Source organism: Anopheles merus, chromosome 3R (genome assembly GCF_017562075.2).
Source record: "Anopheles merus strain MAF chromosome 3R, AmerM5.1, whole genome shotgun sequence".
Taxonomy (NCBI): domain Eukaryota; kingdom Metazoa; phylum Arthropoda; class Insecta; order Diptera; family Culicidae; genus Anopheles; species Anopheles merus.
In genome coordinates, this window is record NC_054084.1 from 23,470,036 (window position 1) to 23,486,323 (window position 16,288).

Genomic DNA, 16,288 nt, shown 5'->3' on the forward strand with positions numbered 1-16,288 from the left:
TTATACCGATCTTGAAGCAAATTGTATTGATTTGACATTTAATCTGTCAAATTTAGAAAACCGCGTATCTCCGAATCCGCGTAAGTCGAGAACCGTGTAACTCGGGAACAGACTGTACAGCGGATAATTGCTGTACAGAGAAATCGGTATTTCTGGTCACTCTGCCCGGTAAAGTCGCGTAATAATTCACCTCTTAAATACATACATCTTGAGACCAGACTTTATTACCGGTCCATTTTGTTTAAAGTGTCGTCCTGTCGTGTTCTTGTACAAAAATTCGTTTTGTGTTATTTTTTGTTATTAAAAAAAGTAAGTAGACTAATATTTTTTATATCATTGCTCAATAAACTCTCGCTATATTTATTTTTAAAAAAATGAATCTATTACAGATGAAAACTCGCGCCCCAGTACGTGTAGAAGCTGCCGCTGAAGCAGTAAGTACACTAAACTATACATAAACTAGGGTAACTGTACCAGTATTCGGCAGTGTACCTGTTTTCGGAAGGGTAGCTAAAAACGTGTAATTACGCAAAAACGCGTTGAAAATTTTCTCCATACATATTTTTTAAATAGAGATATGCACATTTGCTATTCATATACGAAGTCTCAAATCATTTCCTTGCATATTTTTCAAAATATCAAACAAAATGTACCGTGTTCAACATGTTTCGGCAGATATGCTGTCAGCCAATAGTTCGGCAGGTTTCATTATCAAGAGAACCAGAGCACTTAAACCATGAAAGTTTGGTTTTTATGAAAGATTCTTTGGTTGCAGGTTTTATACTAGTCCGCTTGGAATTTTAAAATCACTAAAAACAAGTAATTAGTCACTTTAAATGCTGCCGAAAATTGGTACACGGTAAATGTTGTTTTTTGACAGATGTTTTTTGACGATGGCTCCTGCCGAAACATGAAACAAAAACATATTTTTGATTTCGTTGAATATTCATTTAAAATTTTATCAGAAAACTGCAATGCGTATATCGACACATAAAACGACATTTCTTGTATCAAATATCACCAATTTTGCTAGAAATAATCAAATAAATTGATAGAAAAATAATAATTTGTGAGCCGGTCGGAGCCGTACTCTACAGCCGTCAGGCAGGCTCATTTCTCCAATGCCTACTTTGATTGTAACTCACATCAAAGTGACTGTAAAAATTGCGAGCAAAATGCCAAAATGGGTAACATAAAATTAATAATTTAAGTACTTTTCAACACTAACAAATTTGGGAAAGTGAGAGTGTACAATTGTTTTAAACATTTTTGTCTACGTATTGGAATTAATTAAAACATTTACCGACCCGTATTCGCGTTGCCGAAAATAGGACGAAACTGCCGAATATAAGAACAAAACCAGTGTTTGCATTTTCACGAATAACTCTACAAAATACATTTAAATCGGAAAATAAAAAATAGCACTACATAATACGACAGTTTATCGTCAATAATAATGTCACATGTAAGAAAAATAATAAAGATTGTAATTGTACGAGCTGTTATAGTGAAACTGCTGCACTAACATTGGGTACACTAACAACTGGTAAATTTACCCTGTAATAAACTTCAGTAAAATTTTACTGAATGTTTGTGAAAACATTTTATACCATCGTACTCTTTCAACTGTAATTAAAGTAATATGGAATGACGGTAATATAGTTTTGCATGTGATTTTGCGACGAGACATAGCATTTCACCAACGCAATACATGCAATACAAAGTTTTTGATATAGGGTAAATGTACCAGTGTTGGGCAGGTTAGTGTAGCAGTTTCAATAAAACAGCTCGTACACTTACAATGTTTATTATTTTTCTCGAAAGTGTCATTATTATGATAAACTATCGTTTTATGATGTGCTATGTTTATTTGCCGATTTAAATGCATTTTCTAGCGATGTTTATGAAAAGGCAAACACTGTTTTTGGTCCTATTTTCGGCAGTTTGGTCCTATTTTCGGCAGGCTGTGCTCTTATTTTCGGAAACGCGGATACGGGTCGGTAAATATTATAATTAGCGCAAATAGATAGACAAAAATGTTCAAAACAATTTTACACTCTCTTCTTCTTCTTCTTCTTTGGCTCAACAACCGATGTCGGTCAAGGCCTGCCTGTACCCACTTGTGGGCTTGGCTTTCAGTGACTAATTGATTCCCCACCATAGCAGGATAGTCAGTCCTACGTATGGCGGCGCGGTCTATTTGGGGATTGAACCCATGACGGGCATGTTGTTAAGTCGTACGAGTTGACGACTGTACTACGAGACCGGCACTATCACTTTCCTAAAATTACTGTTGAACAGTACTTGAATCATTAATTTTATGTTGCCCATTTTGGGCATTTTGCTGGCAATTTTTACAGTCACTTTGATGTGAGTTACAAACAAAGTAGGCATTGAAGAAAAGAGACAGTCTGACGGATGTAGAGTACTGGCTCACAAATTATTTTTCTCACAAGTTATTGGATTATTTATAGTGAAATTGGTGATATTTGATACAAGAAATGTCGTTTAATGTGTCAACATACGCATTCTAGTGTTCTGATCAAGTTATAAATGAATATTAAACAAAATCAAAAGTGTGTTATTGTTACGAGTTTCGTCAGGAGCCCACAACATTGATCTGTCAAAAATCAACATTTACCGTGTACCAATTTTCGGCAGCATTTAAAGTGAATAATTATTTGGTTTTCGTGATTTTAAAACTCCTAGCAGGCTAGAATAAATTCAACAACCATAGAATCTTTCATGAAAACCACACTTTCATTGTTTTAGTGCTCTGGTTCTCTGAATAATGAAACCTGCCGAACTATTGACTGACAGCATATCTGCCGAAACATGTTGAACTCTGCACATTTTGATTGATATTTTGTAAAATATGCAAGGAAATGATGTGAAACTTCGTATATGAATAACAAATAAGCATATTTTTACTTAAAACATATGCGTTGAGAAAATTTTCAACGCGTTTTTGCGTAATTACAAGTTTTTAGCTACCCTTCCGAAAACAGGTACACTGCCGAATACTGGTACAGTTACCCTATACTTCTCATTCGCACTGGTGCAATACTTACGTTCATCGATATCGGTTCTTGCACATTTCGGGTATGGTGTGCCTATTCGTTCTACCTTGCTATTGTCTTTTGTTATTCATCTCGTGAAGTTGCGGTCGTGTCGGATTTAGTGGGCGATCCTAATTTTTGAACATAGCGCATACTGAACACAGCATAGTGAACCGGATAAACTACAAAAAAAAAAAAAAAAAAAAATTCGGGAAAAAACCGGGAAAAACCTGGAAATTTAACTCCTGATTCGAGTGGCCACCCTGAAGTGGGTATCAATCATTAATCGATCATTATTAGAGAAATACGCAACGCTTTGGTTATGGTAGTTCGAGTGTGTTGCACACTATCGAATAGTGTGTTGCACACTATCACACGCCCTATCCTTTCTTTTTTCTCACATTTAATGAAACTTTTTAACGCTATTTTTATGTACTATATCGAATTTTCCGTTTATGTTTAGTTCTACATTTTCATTGCTTGATTATGTCGTATGGCCCTAGATACTTTGGCTCGAGTTTCTTGGCCGGGCATGCGGCAATATCGCATGCGGCGAGATTCTGATCGTTCCCTAATACCTTGTCTCCTTCATGAAATTTCTTCCGTTCACAATTCACATCGTATTTCGTTTTTGTTTCCGATTTCCTATTCAATAATCTATCTCTTACTTCTTTATGTGCGATGGTTAGTTTTGCTTTGAGTAATTCAACATAATTGTCTAAATTATAGCTTATTCTGTTATTGTAAATTTTTTGATTTGATGGAACATTAGATTGCCTACCATAAAGTAAGTAAAACGGAGTATATCCTGTCGCTGAATGCACCGTGTTATTGTACGCAAATTTATAAAATTGCACCCAGTCTTTCCATGCTAACGGATCGCCGTTACAATATATTCGCAGGAAATTTCCTAGCATTTTATGCGAGTTCTCTAAAGCTCCTCTTGTTTCGTGGTGATATGCTGTCGAGTTGAGCTTTTGAATATGAGAGCGTTTCTACATACACCGAGACTGCAGCTGAGAGATGGCTGTGAGAGAATTGACAACCGGTTTCTCACGTTGGTGTGTGTAGAAGCTCTGAAAAGCGCCGAGATGAGACTTTTAAAATGATGTTGAAAAAATCCATTTTAATCGCTAAAATGAAGTCAAAAAAGTTTCTTTTACTTTTTAATAATATTTCTACGATTATTAGACGGCAAAAATGCAAACTATAATTGATCGATTGCTATAAACTGCCAATTCTATTTTTTCTCAGCTCCATCGTTCTTTGCATGCCAAGGAGAATTCTCTCAATGAAAATGCTGTCAGTCGCTGTCAAAGCATGCTGTCAGTTATTTTCTCAGCTGCTTTCTCGGTGTATGTAGAAACGCTCTGAAGTTCAATACATAACTCCTCGAATATTTTTGCCATAAAGAATGTTCCTTTATCTGTACATATTGGTTGTGGTACTCCATATTTTTAAATCAGGGAAAAGCGGGGCAAAAGGGCATGTGGGGCAAAATGGGCACCCTCTATTTAAGCATTGTTTGACTACAAAGATACTTTCCAATGCATAAAATGTATTCATTAGAGTGTTCTATGAACACCATGTAAGTTTCATAACTCTTACATAACAAATAACCAAGAAAAATGCAAAATAAGGTTTAGTACCACATTGATGTAATTTTTGTCACTTCGAAAATAAGCTTAAACCAGTGTCACAGGGATGCGTTGAAGTTGTACATGATATATTTTTAAAGATATGATTTTTCTATACAATTTGTCTGAAGAAAGCAAGCCGATTGAATGCGTATTTTTACTAATATAACAAAAAATACAAAAATGCTTCACGTGGGGCAAAATGGGCTGTTATGCTTGGGGCAAAATGGGCAGATTGTTGTATTTGTCGCCTCAATAATGATATCAGGCATAGATTCAAAAAATTCGATTTTGTAGGCTTAAACGTGTAAAAACTGTTTTAATTTTGATAACATATTTTTGGAAGTATTTTAAGGGCTTTTCTGAATAGCAAAAGATAGAACGAAAATACATTTCACGAAACGTGCGCAAAAGCCTAGACCTTACCTAAGCGCAGTTGTTGTGGCCCACATTGCCCCAGTGTTTTGACGTTTCACAGTTTGTTTACATATGCCCATTTTGCCTCATTTTTTGAAATGGTTCGCTAGCTGTTGTTTTGAGTTTAATCGGTATTTTAGATTAAATTTTCATTTTATACATTTGGCATTCTTTGCAGTTTTTGACCATTCTTACATCTGCTTCTATATCTTTCCACGTATATTTTTGACTTATGGTATTTAAGGTGCGATAAATTCTTGTATGATCTGCTGTAGGTAAATTATGATGTTCATTCATTATTAAAAGCATTATTTTTATGTTTTTCTTCATCTTTTAGCACTTTAATGTTTTTGATGATGACTATTATCCTCGATAATCCTTTTATCTTTAATTTGTTTTAATTTCTTCATAAATGTATCTTCCTTTTAATTTTCATCCTTTATCCTTTTAATTTTCATTTTTTAGTAAAAGGCACACCTTACCTTTTTTGTTTTTTAAATGTTCCCTGATCTGTGTCAAAGTTCCCCGTAGGTGAACTAAGTTAATGATCGATGAAATTTTAATAATCTCTTTTCCTATCTCTGTTTCTTTAATATTATCACAAATTTGCAATTCCACAAATACAGTTGATACGCTGGGCTGATCAGTTCGTATTGTTCCGACACTGTTTGCTTCTTGCTCTTTATCAATATCCGGATTTGCACTTCTTGCCTTTCTTGATTGTGTTCTTGCGACAGCAAAGACTTACTGGTATAAGTGCTTTAAATCAGAAATGTGAATTCGTGACAACGCGTCCGCTGCTCCGTTTTCACAACCTTTCTCATAATGCACTGTGAATGAATATTCTTCAAGAGCTAACCTGAACTTAGTAAGTCTACTAGATGGGTCATTCATCGAGAAGAGATAAACCAGTGGTCGATGGTCTGTATAAATATCAAACTGTTTACAGTACAAATATTGCCGGAAATGTTTGATTGCCCATACTATAGCAAGTAGCTCCTTTTCTATTGTGCCGTAATTTTGTTCTGCTTTATTTAAAGCTCTACTGGCGAAAGCTATGGGCTTTCTATTTTTATTACTCAAGACTGCTCTTATAGCTCTCCCTGATGCATCTGTATGAAGTACAAATGTGTTATTCTTACTGAAATCCGGAAATTCTAACACTGGAGGATTTATAAACTTTTCTTTTAATATATCAAATGTTTTCTGACACTCAGTTCTCCCTTCAAAGGGTACATTTTTCCTAGTTAATAGGTTCAATGGAATGCAAAGCTTTGCGAAATTTGGTATGTGTTTTCTATAATAGTTAGCGAATGCTATGAATCTTTTGACTTCATCTGCAGTAGTTGGAATCGGCCATTCTTTAATGCACGCTACCTTGCTGGGATCAGGTTTTATACCTTCAGCAGAAATTAAGTGCACCAAATGGACAAGTTCTTTTTGGAGAAAATTACATTTGCTGGGATTAAATCTGAGAGATACTTTCCGTAATCGGTTGAAAATTGCCATGAGGTTTTTATAGTTATGGGAGCTTCACACAATCAACCGTACTACTCGGTGGTTTGTCGATCAAAGAGACAGTTTATTCTTTCTTACTTCCTAACATAACTCTAATTACATCTATCTTCGATCTAGATAAGTTTAGCTCTAGATAAGCTGAAATTTAGATCGATTTCGATTAGCTTGATTCCGATCCCATCTGAATCCCTACATGTTGTTCGATGGAATTGCCGAAAACTATAATATCATCCAAATATATTAAACATTTTTCACAATTTAATCCAGACATAGCTACAGTCATGAGACGTGAAAAAATTGATGGGCTCACTTTCAATCCTATAGGCAACCTGGTCATTTGGAATTGTCCTTGCGAAGTAGTGAAAGCAGTTATGTTTCGATCTTCTTTCCTAAGCTCGCATTGGTAATATCCTTGCGATAAATCCAAGTGCGAGAAATACTTCGCGCCTGAAAGATAATTAATAACTTCTTCGATATTAGGTAGCGGGAATTCATCGTCTTTCAGTACCTTGTTAACATTGCGATAGTCAACTACTAATCGCCATTTTTTCTTATCGGTTGACGACATCTTGGGTACAAAAAGTATCGGACTATTCCATTCGGATTAAGCTTCTTCTATTACTTTGTTGTCTAACATGCTTTGGATTTGCTTTGCTATTTCTTCCTTTTGGTAGTAAGGCAATTAATACTGTTTGCAATAAGATGGAGGTTCGTTATTTTTAACATTCAATGATGCTTGTAGTAATTTGGTTGTACTCAATTGATCGTTTTCTATGGAAAAGATATCATTATATAGAAAAGTAATCCGATAGTGAATAAATTGATAAGTAATAAAAGTATCAATAAATCCTATTGTTTTCGTATAAACACTTATGCCTCGTACAGATAATTGAAGGCTAATATTTTTGTTTATATATTCAGGGACATTTTTTGAACTTAAAATACAACAAGATGCTCCGCTATCAATTATTAATTAAATAGGATTATTAAAAAGAAAGAAATTTGCCAATATGTTACTGTTAAAACTGTAACTAAAAAGATCCGTTAATTGAGAAGTGGAACGGATTTCTGTTTCGTTTGCCTAATTTTTATCTGGTGTCTGTGCTAACACTGCAAAATTGCCATTATTTATGTTCGACGATCTCACATTTGAATTACCTCTAGGAAAATTTCCTCGGTGTGTAGGAGGACGATTTCGTCCACGTGCCCTGTAGTTTTGTGCATAAAACCCTCTATTCGATTGGTTACTGGTTGTGAAATTTGTTCACTAAAGTGCTGGAGTGTGATATTAGCTTAGTATAAATTTGATGAGAATGAGAAAAGTGCACCTTAATCGCTGGTCGGTTTGCAACTGTGTATTCGGTTGTCCCATAGAGTTCATTACATAATTCATTACAAAGTTCATTCTTGTAGTTCGAGCAGTTCATTTCATGCAGTCCAAATTAGTCAAGTAGTTTTATCTATATCCTATGGTTTAGTTCCTTCTCATTCTTATGTGTTTTCTTATTTGAATTCATATTCGAAATATTAATGTTAATCCAAAATCCAACACCGGTAGTAGCCCCTATTGTAACAGGTTGGCTGATAAGTCCCCGGTCCGACACATAGATGGCGTCGCTAGTATTAAATGCATATTATTTTTATATAGTACCAACCTTCAAATGATTCGTGTCAAAATTTGACGTCTGTATGTCAATTAGTTTGTGAGACAGAGCGTCTTTTGTCAAGCAACTTTTGTCAAGGCCCCATATGAAGAAGAAAAAAGTGTTGTTCCACCAAGACAACGCACCGTGCCACAAGTCATTGAGAACGATGGCAAAAATTCATGAATTGGGCTTCGAATTGCTTCCCCACCCACCGTATTCTCCAGATCTGGCCCCCAGCGACTTTTTCTTGTTCTCAGACATCAAAAGGATGCTCGCAGGGAAAAAAATTGGCTGCAATGAAGAGGTGGTCGCCGAAACTGAGGCCTATTTTGAGGCAAAACCGAAGGAGTACTACCAAAATGGTATAAAAAAATTGGAAGGTCGTTATAATCGTTGTATCGCTCTTGAAGGGAACTATGTTGAATAATAAAAACGAATTTTAACAAACAAAAGTGTTTTTCTTTGTTAGACCGGTTACTTATCAGCCAACCTGTTACACGGGTCAAAAGAGAAGCGAAAGACAGCTAAGAATACATGCGTTGGAATTGTAATAAAAAAGTAATTTTATTTATCCAATTTGTCGCGCACATATTCTGAGTTCAAGATGTTGATTAGAACTGCCTAACCTTGCCTGATTTTCATGTTATATATGTTCGGTTCCCTACTTTTCATTGTTTATGCTATGGTTATTATGTTTATGCTACGGTTATTTATTTATGTTAGATGTTTGGCCAGATGTTGTTACGGTGCGTTGTCTTGGTGGAACAACACTTTTTTCTTCTTCATATGGGGCCTTCACAAAAGTTGCTTGATAAAAGACGCTCTGTCTCTCAAACTAATTGACATACAGACGTCAAATTTTGACACGAATCATTTGAAGGTTGGTACTATATAAAAATAATAGGCATTTAATACTAGCGGCACCATCTATGTGTCAGACCGGGGACTTATCAGCCAACTTGTTAAGCAAATGACTTGCAAAGAAGAATGTTAAATTTTAAGTTTAGAATTAATCTATCGATTGAAAGAGGCAAATGAGACCAATTGGCTCAAAGTCTCTATTGAAAAAAGGAAACTAAAAAAAACAATACTTACTGATGCTGCTGCTGCTATTACTGGTTCTATTGCTGCTTCTGCAGCTACTGCTGCTTCTGCAGCTTCTGCTGCTTTTGCTGCTGCTGCTGCTGCTGATGCTGCTACTGCTGTTGCTGCTTCTGCTGCTGCTGCTTCTGCTGCTGATGCTGCTGCTTCTGCTTGAATTTCTGCTACTTTTGCTGCTGCTGCTGCTTTTACTGCTGCTACTGCGTCTGCAGCTTCTGCAGCTTCAGCAGCTTCTGCAGCTTCAGCAGCTTCAGCAGCTTCAGCAGCTTCAGCAGCTTCAGCAGCTTCTGCTGCATCTGCAGCTTTTGCTGTTTCTGCTGCATCTGCAGCTTTTGCTGTTTCTGCTGCGTCTAATGCTGTTCTCTGTAATAGAACGAAATGATAAATAATGTTTCAGCAAATGTTTCATTTATGGGCAGGTCATCCATTTTGTATGAAAGTTTGATCATTCACAACTGAAATGCATTTCTCCTCGGTTCTAATAGTCGTATAGATTTCAAAGTTTTATTGATGATCTGTTTTGATTGATGGGATGTGTTCATAATTATTAACGACCGATTCGTACAAAAAGTGTAATTGCTGACAGAGAGTGACATGTTACAGGGTTACACACTTTATCTCAAGACCGCGGCACCCCTTCCCGAATCTGTCTTAGCCAATGCCAAGACTGCGGTATGATGCTTGAAAACGTTGATGATACCAAGGTGGATTTAAAAATATCAGGTGGTGGACTCTAGTGCATTTTGACAAATCGTCACTTGACGTAAGGTCCCCAGTATTCAAACTTTGTTTACATTCATTTAATTTGTTCATATAATTGTTGTTTATCTACCCCATTTTTTCGATTAAATATTCTTTAAAAATATATTACTTTGCGACTTTGCGCAAAGACTTCTGCTTCCAAATATATTGGACTTTGCGAGTTCTTATTTAACATTAAAACATAGAATAAAGTGTGTTATTTTGTGTTATTCCATGAATTTATTCTATAATTCATTGTGTTCACGACATTTTTGATGATAAATTGTAAGAAATCATTTTTTTTTCAATTTTCACATTATTTCCTCATTATCTACGAGCCGCATGGACAATTTACGTGAGATTAGAACTCTTACACATGATTTTAAATTTCGTGCATAAACAAATCATCAAATCTTTTGTTAATATATCTCATTTTTACGATAAAATAAATAGACACACAAAAATGCATATAATAACAAAGAAATCTGTTCTATTTGCTAAGCTTTGTGTGCGGAAATCAATGGTTAACGGTTTTAAAATGACGTAAAGTCCCTCAACTATAGCGACCCCCCAAAGGCCCTAATCCACCACCTGATATTTTTAATCCACCTTGGATGATACCTGAATTCATCGGATGCAATGCTGAATCTGCGGCACATTTCTCGAACACACTGTTCCGCGCCGAGGACATGCGGTCGAATATTTGTTTACACATATAACCTTTGTGTACATCAGTGTACTGAAAACAACCAATTATTTTTTCGTATTTTTACCAAAGTGATTCCAGGTGGTCTCATAACATGTTTTTATAACCAAATTTAAATATCACTTTTTGACAAAATGGGTGAAAACTTTTGTTCAAACAAGCTTTCTTGAGGCTTGACGAATACTCAAAACACTCTTAAAATCTTCATAAGCAGAAGCGATAAAAACCAACCTTCTAATTTCACACACCTTGGGATAAGCCCACCTGTATATTAAACCTACTTAGATAGCTGCTCGAAAACTGCTATACAATGCAAACAGCTGACAGGCTGAAATTTCAGCCTACGAACTTAAACCGGAAAGGCCCCCAATATTGGTTATCCAATGCTTCAAAATCTCCCTTACCGTTCCAGAACAGTCCTCCTTCAGATTTACAATAATATTGGGTCTTCCGGGAACATACCGGATGACTGGAAAACCTGCTTCACAATTTCCGCCCCATTTCTCTCCTGAATTGCATTGGCAAAATCATGGAGAGAATGGTAAATAGAAGACTGACACAAGAATTAGAAGACCGAAACCTCCTTAGTACCAATCAACACACCTTTAAAGGTGGGAAAGGTACTGAGACATATTTTGCCGAAACTAATGAACTTTTAAAAACATACTACTCAAAAGGCCGCCACATTGACTGTGCAATATTAGATTTATCAAAAGCTTTTGACAGAACCTGGCGACATACAATTCTTGAACAGCTCAATATGTGGGGTATTGGAGGACGCATTACAGCGTACCTTCAAAGCTTCCTTTCAAATCGCACATTCAAAGTTTTAATTGGAACTCAATCTTCTGACGTACATGTCCAAGGGAATGGTGTTCCTCAGGGTGCCATTCTTTCTCCCACTCTTTTAATGATTAGTGTAGAATCCCTCTTCCACCCCATGTTCAGTAACATTAAATGTTTCATGTATGCTGATGATATAGTTCTTGTCTCAGCATCCAACAATAGAACCGAATCACGCAAATCTTTACAAGAAGGAGTCAAAATAGATCAGAAATGGTCATGTTGGACAGGTTACACAATTTCACACTCCCAATCCAAAATACTTCACATCTGCAATAGCAAATATCATATTCTAAAACCCATAACATACAAGAACTCAGTAATACCAAACAGACGCACAGACTTTTGATCGCCACATAACATTTAAAGCACATACTAACAGGTTGGCTGATAAGTCCCCGGTCTGACACATAGATGGCGCCGCTAGTATTAAATGCGTATTATTTTTATATAGTACCAACCTTCAAATGATTCGTGTCAAAATTTGACGTCTGTATGTCAAATAGTTTGTGAGACAGAGCGTCTTTTGTCAAGCAACTTTTGTCAAGGCCCCATATGAAGAAGAAAAAAGTGTTGTTCCACCAAGACAACGCACCGTGCCACAAGTCATTGAGAACGATGGCAAAAATTCATGAATTGGGCTTCGAATTGCTTCCCCACCCACCGTATTCTCCAGATCTGGCCCCCAGCGACTTTTTCTTGTTCTCAGACATCAAAAGGATGCTCGCAGGGAAAAAAATTGGCTGCAATGAAGAGGTGGTCGCCGAAACTGAGGCCTATTTTGAGGCAAAACCGAAGGAGTACTACCAAAATGGTATAAAAGGTATTGGAAGGTCGTTATAATCGTTGTATCGCTCTTGAAGGAAACTATGTTGAATAATAAAAACGAATTTTAACAAAAAAAAGTGTTTTTCTTTGTTAGACCGGGGACTTATCAGCCAACCTGTTAGTATTGGACTCGGTTGTATTGAGAATACCCAGGTGACAACTGTTGTACAATTTTAGCTTAAACTCCTTGTGAACAGCTCGATTTAACGCATTGCCTCATATAAACGCTTGAAAACATGGATGTGTGAGTGAACAACGATGTGTTGAAGCGTTGATGTTTATGTCAGAACTTCGGTAAAAGCCGGACAAACAAGAAGCTTGCAGTTTCGTCCTCGGTGTTCAACAACCAAAACACTGAGTAAGAAGAAATACACGATCTATCCAGGAGTATACGAATAGCGGAGAATCGCAGGGAAAATAACAAAACAACGTCAAAGAGTGTTTTATAATAAACTTTTTGTTTGATACGGATTGAAGATTACGCATGTTTTGTTTTGGGTCGGTAGCTTGTGCCCAACGTGATGACAATTTTTAAAATGGCACCAAAAAAAGCGCTTCACTCTGACGTTTCAACTGTTATAATAAGCTTAAACTCTGGAATATCGCTTGCTCTTTAAGCCAGTTTTAAGCCTGCTCTTTAAGCTTCCAGCAACTCGAAAAACGCTAACAATCTGCTCGAAAATGTCACTTGGGTACCTAGGGGGATATGCATAGCGCATATTCTGATTTTCAACCCGGTGTGTATAATAGGGATAATATTAGGTTGCACTACATTTGCTCCTGATGCTTCAGTAAGAAAAGTTCCCATTGATACATGAGCTGTTGCTAGCTTGGTCGAAAGAGCCTCAATTTCAACCCCAAAATCAGTGATTGATTTTCCTGCCGGCCTAGTGGACTTAATTTCATTCTCGACCGCGTTAGGTGAAATTTTTATACCGAATCTAGCTTTAAAAAAAAAAAAACAAATGCTTCATCGATAGTCGTGGTACCGTCAATAGTACCATGTGCAGCACCAGTTAGTGTAACTTTCATTAACCTTAAAATGTGCGTTTCGCTAACATCCTTCGAATAATCCCTCAACAGTTCGACACTTTCTTTGTAGCTCTGTAGGATTACCTGCAAATGGTTTAACTAGCTTGAGTGCTAAATTCAAGTCCAAAGTGTTCGCCATCTTTTTTACAGTTTTACCCTTTGGTCTACCATGTGGTTTGGTGGACATGCGAGGTACATGCAAGGAACTTGTATAACGCACACCGTACATAAATTAAAGGTTATGTGGAAAAGGTAGCAATTAATAAACTATATGATTAACATTTTGAATGGATTTTTTTCTTCGCAAAATTAAGTAAAACAGTCACTTTTATATTGAAAAACATATGTATATATCTATACATTCATGCCATTATGTAATGCAGAAAAGTGAGTCTAAGTTTTCAAAAGTACAGCTATTTTCCTTTCTTCTCTTTCTCTTTTTCTTGGATCTAGTTGGGTCCTGTTGGTAACGGCAAGGGACACATTGAATAAGATTTTTTTCGCAATAACTACCTTACAGCCATTACAACAAGCACAACCACGACCTAATCACTTCACTTGCACCACAGCCTAACATCCTTTTTTTACCCCAGCTCTAATTATATTATTCCATACAGATTTTTGTTTCTCTCGACACCACCGTCTCAATTGCTCGATTTTTTCACTTATACCACACACAGCCTTATCGTTCCTTTGTTCGTTTTTTTTGTTCGCTTCATACGCATACCACGTGACACGTATTTTTTCACTTATACCACAGTCTTATCGTTCCTTTGTTCGTTTTTTGTTCGCTTATTACGCGTACCACGTGACATGTATACTTACAACGGATGTGTAGACGGATAATGTGTGATCTGCAACCGGCAGCGCATCGTGTCTCGTTCTCTCTTATACTTGCTCCAAATGCTTCTGCAGTATATCGTGTTAAAGTTGTTCCGCAACCGTTTTACTGCTTCCTTTTACATTTTCCGGTTTCTTCGTCTTATTCGCCAAACTGCGTTCGTCCAACAGCGCCGATCCTCGTAGATAATCGATCAGCACTTAGCGGATTGATTAGCTGCGTCCGTCCAGCAGCATCGATCCTCGTTGAAAATAAATCAGCATTTAGCGTAACGTAACGTTCTACGACAGTGCGGAAACTCTTCAGAAACTATCGAATCGAACTTTACTTTTGCCGTGCGTTTCTAATTATTCTTGACTTGTTGGCTTCTTGTCTCCTGGCAGGATCGCCATGTAAAAGTGGGTACAATACCGGAAAAAAGGTGTGGGGGATTTGGAGGTTAGATGTGATATGCACTTTTAATTGTCCGAACACTGTATATGTTTGAAAGATGTTGTTAATTCACAAATTTATTTCACTTTAGAACTGATTGGTCAGAACGCGACTTTCTGTGTCAGAGGTCAAAACGCGACCTGTTGGTTTGGGGATCAGAACGCTACTGATCGGGCCAGAGTTCAGAACGCGACTTGTTGGTTTGGGGATCAGAACGCTACTGATCGGGTCAGAGTTCATAACGCGACTTGTTGGTTTAGGGATCAGAACGCTACTGATCGGGTCAGAGTTCAGAACGCAACTGTTTGGTATGGGGATCAGAACGCTACTGATCGGGTCAGAGTTCAGAACACGACTGTTTGGTATGGGGATCAGAACGCTACTGATCGGGTCAGAGTTCAGAACGCGACTGATTAAGCTGATAAGAATTATCTCGGTCAGCGCGTAGCACTCTCTCGTTGAGCAGCGCACGGCGACAACGATTAGGTTCCCCCTCTCTCTCTTCTTCTCTCTCTCGTTCGCACGTGTGCTAAACGGAATACGGTTTCCTCAACAGTGTGGTTTGTATGTGTTTTTATTTGTGTGTGTGTGTGTGTGTGTGTGTTTTTTTGTGTGTGTGTGTTGGTGTCAAAAGTATGTCGTTTCGGATAGATTTGTTAGTAATTTTTTTTGTTTTTTGGGTTAGGTTTTTGTTTTAATTAGCAGGACCACCGCCTTCGCGAGCAGTGATCCCTTTTCAAAAATACAATAAGCTCAATTCTTGATCTTATTGCCGTCGGCCACGATGACATCAATCATGCGTTTACGCATCGACCTCACCAGTTTCCGGATCGTCTTCGGTGAAATGTTTTTGCACACCTCTTGCATTTTGTCAAAGAGTTGATCCAGATCTTCTGGTAATTTTTTACCCAGCCTCTTGAAAATTGCCCAGAGGTTCTCAATGGGATTGAGATCCGGGCTAAGGGCAGGCCACTGCATAGTGTTGACATTATTGTCAGCAAGCCAAGCTTGGACAGTCCCGGAAGTATGCTTCGAATCGTTGTCTTGCATAAATATCCAAGACGGAGGAAATTTTTCCGTAGCGTGTGATAATAAATGATGTTGCAACGATCAATGAAGTAAAGGGCTTAAATAAAACACTTGGCGAATTTTCCTTTTAAGAGTGGGAACTGTTTTATTTTTCGAGACTCTAAAAAAACGTTATCGCGGTTTCTCCTTTGCTCTTGATGTTGCTACTGACTTTGTTTACGCTTGCGCGCGTCCCTTTTCCTTGACGACCTCAATGGACCCTTATGCTGACCGTAGCCGACCTATTTTCTGATTCGTCCCTTTAATGCGCAAACTGGTTATGCTCTTCCAACCAACGTCTGTCTCGCTTTGGCAGCGTTTCGAAAGATTTGCACCATTCGAACGGATGATTCGAACATATGCTGTTCGAATAGCTGTCACAGCCAATAATAACAACAACTTTGGCTGTCAATTAGGGA

General features: G+C 37.4%; 1 protein-coding gene across 3 annotated transcripts in view; it reads left to right on the forward strand.

The window, feature by feature from the left end:
* Positions 1–223: 223 nt before the first annotated feature.
* Positions 224–16,288, forward strand: part of LOC121595435 — a 107,676-nt gene continuing 91,611 nt past the window's right edge. For all 3 annotated transcript variants that reach the window (XM_041919429.1, XM_041919430.1, XM_041919431.1), the window contains exons 1-2: positions 224–309; positions 390–434. In XM_041919429.1, coding sequence (XP_041775363.1) covers positions 390–434 — 45 coding nt within the window. In that variant the 5' untranslated portion in view covers positions 224–309. The remainder of the gene's footprint in view (positions 310–389; positions 435–16,288) is intronic.